Raw genomic sequence first — 13,255 nt, forward strand, 5'->3', positions numbered from 1 at the left:
AAAAGCTGTTCCAGGTTGTTATCTGACTAAAACACAGATCACAATGCAAACCAGCATGCAAAGTGCTGCAGTGTGACGTCAATCAAACTTAACATGCAAATAAGATTAGGGAGGGTGTACATTTAGAGGTGGGAGGACAGGTAAGTTTCTTCTTTTCAGCAACCCACAGGTTCTAAACTAAAACCAGAGTGACCGCTGCAACCTCTCCTACTCCATCCCCTGCTGACACACATAAAACAGAACGAGAGGAACAAGTCCTAATTCTTCACCGAATGGCTGCATTGTTCAAACCCTGACAAGGAGGATGCAGTCTTTGGATGCATCCATGTGCTGCAGGCTGTCAGGGAGGCGTGTCCATGTGAGTTGGCTTTTGTATAAGAAAAAGCAGCAAGGAGGCCAGTTACCTGCTTACCACCTACAAACATGTTTTACCAGGGCTCCTCAAACTTTGAAGGTTTTTCTAACTGCACAAAAATTACTTTGAGAGGAGATGAGGTAAAGAAGTGCGTCTTAGACAAGAGCTTCTGCTCTTTGTACAGCCTCTAACCAATCAAACTGTTGTTTAGGCCTCATTCAGAGATTGCTGAGGTAAGGATTAAGGCCACGCTCAGAGTTGAGGCTGAATGACGCATTATTCGACCACATCAAGAAGCCCAGTTCAATATACTTTATATACCGACAGCTGGGCTGGAACTCACAAGTAGGAGGGAGTACTTCCCACTGATCTGATTATCATGGAAGAGAGAAACAATCCCACCCATTACCAATGAAAAGCTGAATTCAGATTTAACTGGATTAACACCTCCTCTGATCCCATGATGCTGGAGTCAGCTTCCAAATCGGTATTAAATCCAGAAAAAGATATTTTACTTAGACCAGTCTAATCTGGATCTGATTATCCCACATACCAAACATATGATAGATTCTTTGTATAAGAACGTTTTGTGGATATTAAATAAATTTATTTCACTTCCTTAAGGGCAGAAAGGTTGAAAACAAAAAGAAAAGGTGAGAGAACATAGAAAGGAAATTGAAGTAAACCTTTAATTCCCAAATTTCCCTGAGGGCTCTCCGAAGGGATTAATAAAGTATTTCTATTCTAATAAAGACAACTATTTGTAATATTCCATCTTTAGACAAATAAAGATGGACGTTAGTGCTGGATGGTATACCAGTTTATATCAAAAACCCAGTTATATTCTTGTTCTGACCTGAATCTGTCAGTTTGAACAGCCTGAAGAACGCTGGGAACATTGTGCAGCAGGAAACAGTTGGAGGGGGACTGTTTTCACTGGTGCACCACTAAACCTGCAGCAGTGAGGGCTTTGCTCACCCTGGGGATTCGAACCCGGGTACTCCAGGCCCAAAATGAGCCTGAAAGGAAGCAACAGTCTGCTCTTCTGCCTAATTTTATCATCATAGAAAATTTTTATCTGCCATATTTGATCGTTCTTTAAAAGAAGAAAATTAAAACTGACCCTCCAGATCAAACCCTACGACCCTGCAAAGGTGCATAACTGAAACAGATGGGATGTTGCTTGCTGTGCAGACTCTGCTGAGCCTACATCACCACAATCTTCCTTTCATCTCTGGCCTTTCTCTGACAACCACAAAACAGGAAGTGCTTTTAGCTGTAGCTGCCTTCTTACGTAAATGTGATGTAGGTTAGGTTTTAAGCGAAGAGGAGTGAGTCACAGCTCTCCCTCTTTCTGCAGAGAGCTTTCAGACATGTTGACTGATTTCACATTTCCAGTTTAACAAGCGGCACAAGTTCAGGCTCTCAGCTTCAACTAAATTCATGCTTGGCTTCTCCCAATCATCCCAGATATTTGCAGAGCTGGGGGGGGTCAAGTTTCAGCTGGTGACCGAACAGAGGATGTGATGTCTTGCCGCCACATGACCACTGCATGTAACGGTTTCTGCCTATCGCAGGTCTGCCGTGGGGTGCCTCGCGGAGGCTGACTGTTTTTCCCCTGCTAATCTGTTTCACACCAGTCCTATAGGTGGCAGCAATGTACCTTTAAGTGATCATCGATTAAGGAGCGAAAAAAAAAAACAAGAATATGATGGTAAAGTATGAAATATACTGTAAAAAATGTAAAGAATGGGGTGGGGCTGAGTCAGTGAAGGAAAAATGCAACATTTTGAGAGTGAAGCTACTAAATGCTGCAAACTTACTGAAATGTTCAGCATCAGTACAGCTAGCAGCACCACTGCAGCACAAGTTCATGTCAATGTTAGTAGCATCCAACAGACATACAGAGAGATGAGCTGGTGGGTGCAGGGTGAGTAAGGAACATGAGAAAGAAAGTTACTTCTTGATGTTAGCAGATGTTATTCGGGTTACTATGTCCTTTATCTACCCAGTTTGTGCTGCTCAGTACTATGCAAAAAAATTAAATGAAATAATGATTCTAGTATCTAGTATTCTTATCACCTTCAGAAGACAAAATACCTGACAGTACGGAGAGTGTTTCAACTCAAAGATGGCACAGACAGAAAATGGCTCACAACTTGAAGAGAACCATACGCTATATTGTGCAGAATGTTTAGCATTTGCCAAACCAGCTGTAGAAGATTCCTTCACACGTAGAATACAGGACTGGAACCATGAAAGAAGCAATATGCACAGAGATTGTGCTGAGGCATATTTTTGACGGCATCTTAATCAGATATAATCAGCCAAGTATTATTGTTGAATTTCCACGCACTGATTATTGTTGGCCGGGCCGAGTCAAAGTCCAGGGCGACATTTTAGTGCCAGTCCATCCCTGTCTGCAGCCAGCATCTCAGAGGTCTGCAGGATGCCTTTCGGAGGTCTGCAGGCTGCCTGCTGTCTACAGACAGCTCAGGCTCAAATTTAAAATCTTTAGTGACAGAAAACATGCATTTCAAGTAATGCTGGATCCTTAGGAAGCAGCTACAAGAAATGTTTCTTCACTGAATCTTTAGAAGAGATAAAGAAGTGGATTTTGTTTTAGTTGTTCAGCCACAGAAGAGATTTTATGTACATCTCTCAACTGCTGTTGACTGGCCAAAGTTCGTTGCTACGACTGCAATCAATACAGAATCACTGACAGCACTGAACAAATGTAGCAGGAAGTCTGATCACAAGCTGCAGGGTGGACATCTTTAGACGCCCCATCACCACAAACAAACCCCGTTCAATAAACCAGGAAGAGTTCATGTTTCTTTCAGAAACACAGAGAAAGAAATGGAGCTGGGTTTTAAAAAATTGGTTAAATTAATGGATTTTTTTTCTGTTTCCTTTTCCAGTGACAACAGTAACATTACTTTGGCGTGACTTACCGATGCTCAGATCCTAGCATATAGATACAACTGAAAATTTTCCTGTGTTGCTAAGGCCATGGGCCCCCAATTTAGCAACTAACGTTAAGACCATGGGCTGTCACACATTTAACTCTTTTCTATCTCCACCACCTGCTTAGCCTCCCAGTGTGCTCACTGCAGAAATGTTTGCTTCCTACTTCACCGAAAAGGTCGCTACCATCAGTAACTAATTCCCTGAGCCTGATCAACTTAGCCGACCCAACCAGCTACTGGTGCCTCATTCTGCTCTTTCAGCTCTCTAAATGAGGACGAAGTCTCTAAATTCTAGTCAACTCAAAATCCACGACCTGTCCTCTTGATCCTGTTCCATCTGACAGTCTGCAGAGCATTTTACCTACAATCAAAACGGCAGTAACCCATATTTTCAACTCCTCTCTTAAATCCGATGCATTTCCCTCTGCCTTCAAGCAAGCTCGGGTTACCCCGCTGCTGAAGAAACCCACACTCAACCCAGCCCAGGTTGAAAACTACTGGCCAGTCTCAATGCTTCTATTCATGTCTAAACTACTAGAGCGTGCCGTCCTCAGTCAGGTCTCACAGTTCCTCTAAGACAACCTATTTGATCCCTATCAGTCTGGCTATAGGCAAGGATGCTCTACTGAAACTGCTCTCCTGTCAGTTACAGATTCCCTATGGCTTGCCAGATCCGCTGGTCAATCCTCAATCCTTATTCTGCTGCCTTTGACAGGGTTAACCATCATATACTGTTCTCCAAACTCTCGGAGCTTAGCATCTCATGATCTGTCCTCTCATGGTTTATGTCCTACCTCACAGGAACATCCTTCAAAGTATCTTGGCGAGTGGGAATGTCCAGATCATATGGGCTGACAACAGAGGAGCCTCAGGGCTCGGTGCTTGGCCCTCTTCTCTTTTCACTATACACCTCCTCACTCCGTGCAGTCATTAGCTCGCATGGCTTCTCCTACCACTGCTATGCAGATGACACTCAGCTTTTCCTTTCCTTCCCAACTCATGACACAACCATCTCACTGCGAATATCAGCATGCCTTGCTGATATCTCCGTACGAATGAAGGATCGCCTGAACGATCAAACTGAACACACGACCCAGCTCCTGGTCCAGGCTCTGGTAATTTCACGAATTGACTACTGCAACTCCTTACTAGCAGGCCTGTCTGCATGCTTAGTTAAACCTCTGCAGATGATACAGAACGCAGCAGCACATCTGGTCTTCAACCAGCCCAAAAGAGCTCATGTCACTCCGCTGCTAATCGCTCTTCACTGCCTTCCAGATGCAGCGCATCAAATTCAAAGCTCTGCTACTGGCTTACAAAACAATAACCCAAACGGCCCCTGTCTACCTTCACTCCTTAATCCAGAGCTACACTCCCTCTTGACAGTTACGCTCTGCCAGCGAAAGACGCCTAGTGCTCCCACCACAACGTGGCGCAAAATCCATAGCTAGACTCTTCTCCTCTGTTGTTACCCGGTGGTGGAACGATCTACCAAACTCCGTCCGGTCCGCAGAGTCCTTATCCACTTTTAAGAGCAAGCTAAAGACTCAGTAGTTTAAGGAGCATTTCCCCACGTAGCTTAACTCTTCTACTCGTCAGAATGAGTTAGAAAGATTTGTCCAGCTCTTTGGCTCAACTTGGCACTGAATAAGCTGCGTGCACTTAACACCCAAGATGATGCTGTGTGATGAAATCATGATCTTGTATTTAAACAAAAGACTATTGTGGTGGTGGGGGGACAGCACCTGGGTCCACCTGGACTCACAGCAGTCTGACTACCACTTAATTATGACGTCCCTCCTGGTTGGTTTCTGCTTGTGTTCTTCCTCTCAGATGCTACTGCTTTGGAGAAAAGCGTCTGCTAAATGCCTGTAGAATAGAATTGAATATAATAATATAGAATTTGCAGCTAACGCTAAGACTGTAGGATCTCACATTAGCAGCTAACGCAAAGACTGACTCGAAATCAGCAGCTGCTCTGGATCATGTAGCCTCACTCTGGATTGTCTCTTCTAGCAACAAACACACATCTGACATTGTTTACCTGTAGTCAGTGAGCTGGTCAGCACCTGTCAGCACCGATACAGGTATTGTTAAGTCCAGTGGACTATAGTTCCTATGCTTTGGAAAGTTTGGAACCGGCTCCTGAGTGGATCCAGTTTTCAACTCCCACACCTATCGGTCATGTGATCTGCCAATTTTGCTTCACTGCCAAACCAAATTAATTTATTACAAATATGTGAACTGAGCAGGAGGACGTCTCAGCAACTCTGTGGTTTTTAGTTTGTTTGTTTTTTTATTACGTTTTTGCATGTTAATATACTTTGTTAGTTATTTATCTGGTAGATATGCACAACACGAAGCGCAAATTCTGATTCTGTACCTGAGGGAAGGTCCGCAGGCCCTCACATACAACACACCTGCTTTTGTAAATATATTTTTTATTCAGACATATTGCCGAACTTAAGCAGATTATTTCAGTGACGCCCCCTATCTACGGCTAACCCTGCTTCATCTTCATCCTTCCTGCACTCTGAGATCTCACCAGCCAGTAAAACATGGGACGCTGCTGGACAGCGACGGGTCCAGAAACATAGATAACAGACGTCACTGTGCCATCAAACGAGGTCAGAAAAGTTACGTAATGCCAACTGTACAACACTTAATTTAACTTTATTATACACCTTTTCAGAATCTATATTTGCATTTTTAAGTTTGTTTTTGTTATACTGCTGTTTATGCATCTGGAAATAAATACAGTAAGTCTAACAGTTTCATCATAAGTTATGTGACATGGAAATAAAGTAGTAAACTCAGTCCGGGTGGCTTCCTCTCAGCTCCGTCCTGCTCTGGCTCTGCTGCAGGTCTGATAGGACAGCGTCCAAAATACCTCCAACAAGGTGTGTTAATGAAAGCAGGAAGGGAAACAAAGGATTCTAGCTGCTATTATTCAGGATTGATTGTGGTGAATTACTAACTAACTACTAACTAATTATAACCAGATCCTGGTCCTGGTTGTTCCAGGTTTTCTTTTAAGGATTACGGGGACTGAGAAGAGCAAAACATATTTGCATTTCATAAAACACATTAGCAAATTTGACAACAAAATGATATTTTAGAAAAAAACATGTACAAAATATTAAACTCTTGTACGAGTGCTGAGACAAATTTACAAGAGACAAAACACAACTACAAATCTGGGAGGTCAGCGGCAGCTCTCCGAGGACAAGAACTGCATGGAACAATTTTCATGGAGTTCCACGAGGTGTCTACACGATCAATAACAAAGTGTAAACTGGATGAAATTGACTCTGTCAAAAGGGCAAAACATTTCTCAGTCATCAAAAACTGCATGCTGACCTCTTGCCTGTAGCGGAACTACAAATCATGTGTTTGAACTACAAAATGAGGTCGTTGCCCGTCACTTATGGTATTCAGGACGTTCCCTTTCCGTTCAAGGCCGTCTTATGTTAATTTGTTTCGGGATTTGTAGTTGTGTTTTACCTTTTGTACATTTGTCTCAGCAGTTGTACAAGAGTTTCATCTTCAGTGAAAGGTTATGAAAAGTAAACGTGTTTTGAACGTCTCAGCCACCGTACATTACACAGAAAGTTCAGCTGCTGTCCTTAATGATGCGTCCAGACTTCCTTTCATCAGCTGATTGGCCCAAAACAACAACAACTTCTTCTACACATCTGACTGCGGATATTCCTCCATCTTTCCTGCACCCCTTCCGTCTGACAGCAGCTCCCGCTCAGACTGGCTCGTGAAGGGGGGCCCGCAGACCCCCAGCTGGTTCTGATTTTCCTAAATAATTAAGGAATCCGGGGACCTGAAAGCCTCCTGGAGGCAAACATGAGGGAAGAAAACCCGAGCGGGGCCTGTGAACGCAGCACTGCTCTGCTACCTGTAAACTGCGTCAACAACAGAGCGTGCGTAATGTCGGTGCGCGTCCAGACAAGAAAAGACAAACAGCGAAGCTGCCTGTGGAATGTTTCCTTCTAACAAATGCACGCGCGCGCATGCACGCGGGCCTGCACAGTGACATGAAGCAGGAGGAAGGGGACTCACCGTGGCGGAGGTCAAGCTGCTGTCCGTAAGCGTGAGGTGGTGCGGCTCCCACCTCCGCAGGAACTTGGAGGTGAGAATCTTGCTGAGGAAGGTGCGCGGGTGCTTGACCACGCACACCTGGATGTCGCCCTCGTGGAGCAACTTGTAGCGCATCCCGCTGCCGCTGCAGTAGTGCAGGGGCCTCTTGCACGACCCCGCGCCCAGCTTGTTGTTATTATTCCCCTCTGACATCTCCCCCAGCAGAGGTTTGCTCTCCTCGCACTGATAGAACTGGTTGTTGTGCAGCTCGTTGCCCCCCCCGCCGCCGCCTCCGCTGGTGAAATCCATTTCTCGGTAATTCCACGGTTTATTCTTTCCGAATGTTCCTGAAGAATCCAAAGATAAAACTCAAAGGAAATATGAGGCAGAACGGACAGAGTGGCTCGGGTCGGGCTGGATAAGGAGGACTGGGGGTTTAGAGAGGGGGGGGGGGGGGTACCTACCTACCTACCAACACGACCTCAGTCACTGTAGACGCGGCCGAAACGCGCTCGGCGCTGCCACGGATCACAGTCTCACAGCAGGAAATCCAGACGGAGGCTTTTTATGACAATCTGAAAATAATCCACCATTTTCCTTCCCGCACGATGCCCCCATGAACTGTCTCCACGGTGTGCGCCTCGCCTCCTCCCCCCCTCCCCAGCCGAAGAGCAGCTATTCAGTATGTTAGGGCCATGGCCTGATCCATTCCGTCCGCCCGGGGCCGAACTCGGTAATCCGCCGCGGGGAGCGGCTGGGAGTCGGCGGAACGCGGACAAAAATCCACCGACCGCGGCTCTACAGGCCTCCGAGGGCTTTTGGAGCCATTCCGGGCTGAGTGGCACAATTTCCTCGTCCTCGCTCGTTCCCGTGTCTCGGTGTTAAGAGGAGCCAACACTCCGGCAGCGCAGCGCCGATTGGTCCCTGCTCGTTCATGTGATGCCGGACTGACGTCAATAGGGAGGCGAGCGGATGAGCAGTGTGTCTTTGTGCTCGAGCGTCTGCCGAGGGCGCAAGCTCAGTAACCCCCCCCCCCCCCGCATGACTTCAACACTTCCTCCTGCTTCCCTGGAAGTGATGCCGAATGAAGAGATCCACATCATTTTCCAGGGAAAGGGAGCAGCAACAAAGCGGATTCTTACATATATGTATATATATATATATATATATATATATATATATATATATATATATATATATATATACACACACATACACATGTATATACACAGACACACACACACACATATATATATATATGTGTATTTATATATATATATATATATATATATATATATATATATACATATATGTATATATACACACATACACATGTATATACACAGACACACACACACATATATGTGTGTATATATATATATATATATATATACATACATATATATATATATACACACATACACATGTATATACACAGACACACACACACATATATATATATGTGTGTATATATATATATATATATGTGTATATATATATATATATATATATATATATATATATATATATATATATATATATATATATATATACACACATACACATGTATATACACAGACACACACACACATATATATGTGTGTATATATATATATATACATATATATATATAGCCTTTGTGATCAATGTCCACACATTGTCCCTATTTAAAAAAATAGTTGTATGATGTTCATTTAAGTTTGGCTGTATGGAAGGACAGGACTCAATTATAATACAGTATTTATGGAGAGAATCTCAGGTTTGGAAACATAAAACCAGCATGGTTTCAGCCCTGGGTGGGGCAAGGGGTCCATGGCTTTTAGTTTTTGCATGAAGGAGGTCCTCAAGGAAAACAGGTGGGTACTTGTTCACATAAAACCCGTGCACACAGAGTAGGTGGACTACTATGATTTCACCAGTTTTAAACTCTTTCAATGTAACAACAGCTTTAAACTGAAGTTCATATTGTAAATTAATCCAAGTATAAGGTGCTGAAAACCTAAACCAGGGGTGTCCAGCTCCGGTCCTTGAGGGCCACAATCCTGCAGGTTTTCGATGTGTCCCTGCTCCAAAACCACCTTACTGAAATTAATTAGTCATTGTGCAAAACTTAATAGGCTGTTGGATCTATTTAATTTCAGTCAGGTGTGTTGAAGCAGGAAACAATGAAAACCTGCAGGACAGCGGCCCTCGAGGACCAACCCTGGACACCCCTGACCTAAACGCTTTCTTGAACAGTTCAGCTCGTACTTTGAGGACAACAAATTGCAGCACATCCATAGATCGGAAATCATGACTTCCTTGTTTCCTTGTTAAAAGACAGGACAAATAGGATGGAATGATACCCAAAATGGTTTTATAAATGAACACATAGCAATAACAGAGGCATCAAGCACACAAACATGTCCAGTTAACCTTAGGATATAGCTTAGAGTGGTGAGTAAGGGGATCACAGTTGGTAATGAATCTCAGTGCCCCGAGGTACAACACTATCTAGCCTGCAAAGACAGTGAGCAGAAGCATTCATATATAATACATCTCCATAGTCAATAACAGACAAAAAAGTGGCTTCCACCAATTTCAGTCTCATTCTTGAAAAAAATGAAAAGAAGGAATTATTTCTATAATATCCTAATAAAAGTTTCATTTATTTCCCAACATACCGAAGGTGCTCCTTAAAAGACAAGAGGTCATCAATTAAAATTCCTAAATATTTACAAGTAGATACCAACTCAATATGTTGACAATTTGTTGTTAAAGTTTTCTCACAGTGCTGATCTTACAGTGTTTGAAGTGGTAAAGAATGTACATTTTATTTAGTCTGCCTTTAAAACAAGTTGCAAAAGACAAAGTTGTTCTTGTACTCTATCAAATGCAAGTTGTGAATACTGAAAGGCCTCAGCAGTGGCTGCTGTGCAGCATATGACAGTCTGATCAGCATAGAAATGAAAACTTGAATTTGGAATTTTCTGTCCAAGACTATTTATGTAAATAGTAAATAATAATAATGGGCCCAGCACCAAACTTTGGGGGCCCCCCTTTTAGGCTCAATAATGCTGGACGCAGAAGACGGACAGTTTCATCCGTCTTCAGCGTCAAGTTACGTACATAATTTGGTCCGTTTCAGGGAGCTTAGCTGTCCGTCGCTTGACACAGAAGACAGAGCAGTACCATGGAAACCACGAGGGCAGCGTTGACCAGCATAGCTGACATGCGCCAGGGAAAGAAAGAAGAGGAGGAGGATCAGGAAGGCAACAAAAAGGCAGAAGAAGAATGAAGACAAGGACAACTGGAGAAATTGGGAGAGCTTTTGAATAAAGACTATATGTGAGTGTTCAGGGCGTGTTGGGCGGTTGGAAACAACGTCATAGCGACGCGTTACTGCTGCTAAATGGTGTCTGAAACTGACATTGGCTCGCGGGAGTGAACGCTGAACTCAACACTGCCCCCTGGTGGAGGAACTGACTTAAGTACCATGGCAACATAAAGCACGGATGGAAGCATGCGGATGGCGACGTATGACGTTTGAAATGGATGTCGCTGTTTACGTACGTAAGGGAGCAGAAATGGGCCTTTTCACTCCCAATACCTCCGAGCAGGAACCATCAATCTGAACAGCCTGGGTTTTGAGATCATTTGGAAACCAGCCAACTGTTTGCTGAGAAAAGCCATCAGCTGAAAGATGTTTGATTAAAGTCATATGATCAATAGCATCAAACTTGTTTGAAAAGTAAATAAAAGAGGACAAACAGCCCTGCTTCTTGTTAAGAGCTTCAGTTTTATCATTTATGACCTCCATGGCAGCAGTACTGGGATGTTTGTGAAAACCTGACTGAAACAGGGACAGAATAGTTGGTGGCCAGAAAGTCTTTCACCTGTTCACTGAGCAGGGATTCAAGCACCTTGTCCAGAACAGGGAGTTTAGAGATCAGTCTGTAATTATTTACAATACAAGGGTCACCTCCTTTAGGAGGGAGGTTAGAAGGGCAGATTTCCAGTCCAAGGGGATTTAATTTGAAATCAATGTAAGATTAAAACTATGACATAGTGGTCCTGCTATAATTTTGGCTGCCAGCTTCAGAAAGAGCGGCTCCTAATGATCTGAGCCAGCTGGTTTTCTAGGATCAGGTTCTTGTAGAGCTCTCATGACCTCTGCTATGGTAGAGTAAAATAAAAATCCTAAGCATTTCCAAAGGTTCTGTCAGGAAATAGCGATACTTCAGAAGAACTGTCAGAGAGAGGTAAATTAATTTTTTCATCTGAATTCAGCCAATCTGCTTGTAATTGTGACATGCATGACATGGCCCAAGCAGCATTGCTCTCATGCAATACATCCCACAGATCAGAACTTCCATTAACTTGAAATTTGTGGAAGGGGCATTTTTATTCACTATACCCAAAAAGCTTGTGAAAATTCAACATGATCAAAAAGAGCAATTATATCCCAGTTAAAAAGATACAAGTCATGCAAAAAAGCTTGTGTCTCAAATAATTTCACACCACGTTTTTCCAACAAGACGAAGCTTTTAGGAATCCTTGGCCCTCATTTATCACACAAACGTACAACAGAAATCTGTGGCACGACTATTTCCACGCAAGGCTCGGCACTTTAATCTGGTCATGAGCGTAGGATACGATCAAATCTCATGACACATCTGAGGACTCAGAATGAACACATTTGCAGAAAAATCAAATGGATTCCCAAAAGGAATAAAATATCTTACTGATATGCTCTGAGTGCACACCGATGCACCTAAAATGATTTGGGGAAAATAAATATGATAACCATCTCATCACCCGCTGGCAAACCCTGCCATGGAGCAGGTTCAACATGCACGCACACGCACGGTGGCGGCTGCTTCAGGTTGCTGGAGGACAGGTGGATGTCTCGGACCAGCAGGGGGCGCTGCTGTACTCTCCAGAGAAAGTCTGTCACATAATCCTGTCCTGTGCAGGACGAGCAGAGAAGGACGCGCAGGAAACCAAGCCCAGCCAGTAGTCTGTCCCAACCTGTAGAACTGCTTTATTTAATCAGGCTAATGGTTCCCATGCTGTGCTAAAAAGTGTAATTCTCTACTGGACAGGTGGAAATGCTAGAAGCTACCAGTTTCTGCTCTGGAGGCTGTAAAAAGTGGCTTCATATAACAGAACCTTGAACACAACAATGCTAAGCTAATGCAGGTAAACACTACTTATGGAGAATTTTACTCATACCTCAGCCGGAGTAGGATCAACAACAGCGAGGCTATTAATGGCCTCGTGATCCTTTTCCATGAAGCGCCTTTGTTCCCACCTCTGACTCCGGTTTTTAGGCCACAGAGCACCTCTTCATTCTGTTCCACCTCACTGGGCGGCACCACGAATAATTAAGTGTGGAACATGTGAAAGACGATGGATTTCAGCCTCATTACGTAAACATGGATTAAGTGACTGGTTAAATGACTAGTTAATGTGGATTAAGTGACTGGTTGAAGGACTAGTTAATGTGGATTAAGTGACTGGTTAAGGGAATAGCAAATCTGGACTAAGTGACTGATTAAATTACAAGTTAATGTGGATTAAGTGACTGGTTAAAGGACTTGTTAATGTGGACTAAGTGACTGGTGAATTGACTAGTTAATGTGGATTAAACGATTTATTAAAAGACTAGTAAATCTGGACTAAGTGATTGGTTGAAGGACTAGTTAATGTGGATTAAGTAACTGGTTAAAGGACTAGTAAATCTGGACTAAGTGACTGGTGAATTGACTAGTTAATGTGGATTAAGAAATTTATTAAATGACTGGTAAATCTGAACTAAGTGATTGGTTGAAGGACTAGTTAATGTGGATTAAGTAACTGG

The 13,255-nt window shown here is 43.4% G+C and overlaps 1 protein-coding gene across 3 annotated transcripts in view; it reads right to left on the reverse strand.

The window, feature by feature from the left end:
- The window catches only part of LOC121646927 (c-Maf inducing protein), a 38,065-nt gene extending 29,729 nt beyond the window's left edge, over positions 1 to 8,336 (reverse strand). For 2 of the 3 annotated variants that reach the window (XR_006011731.1, XM_041996054.1), the window contains exon 1: positions 7,396 to 8,336. Coding sequence is in view for 2 of the 3 variants with exons in the window: in XM_041996054.1 (XP_041851988.1) it covers positions 7,396 to 7,722 (327 nt within the window). In the remaining variant the exon portion in view is untranslated. The remainder of the gene's footprint in view (positions 1 to 7,395) is intronic. The other variant, XM_041996055.1, reaches the window with a different exon arrangement.
- Positions 8,337 to 13,255: the final 4,919 nt, after the last annotated feature.

The sequence above is a fragment of the Melanotaenia boesemani genome, chromosome 10, assembly GCF_017639745.1.
Source record: "Melanotaenia boesemani isolate fMelBoe1 chromosome 10, fMelBoe1.pri, whole genome shotgun sequence".
In the NCBI taxonomy this organism is placed as follows: domain Eukaryota; kingdom Metazoa; phylum Chordata; class Actinopteri; order Atheriniformes; family Melanotaeniidae; genus Melanotaenia; species Melanotaenia boesemani.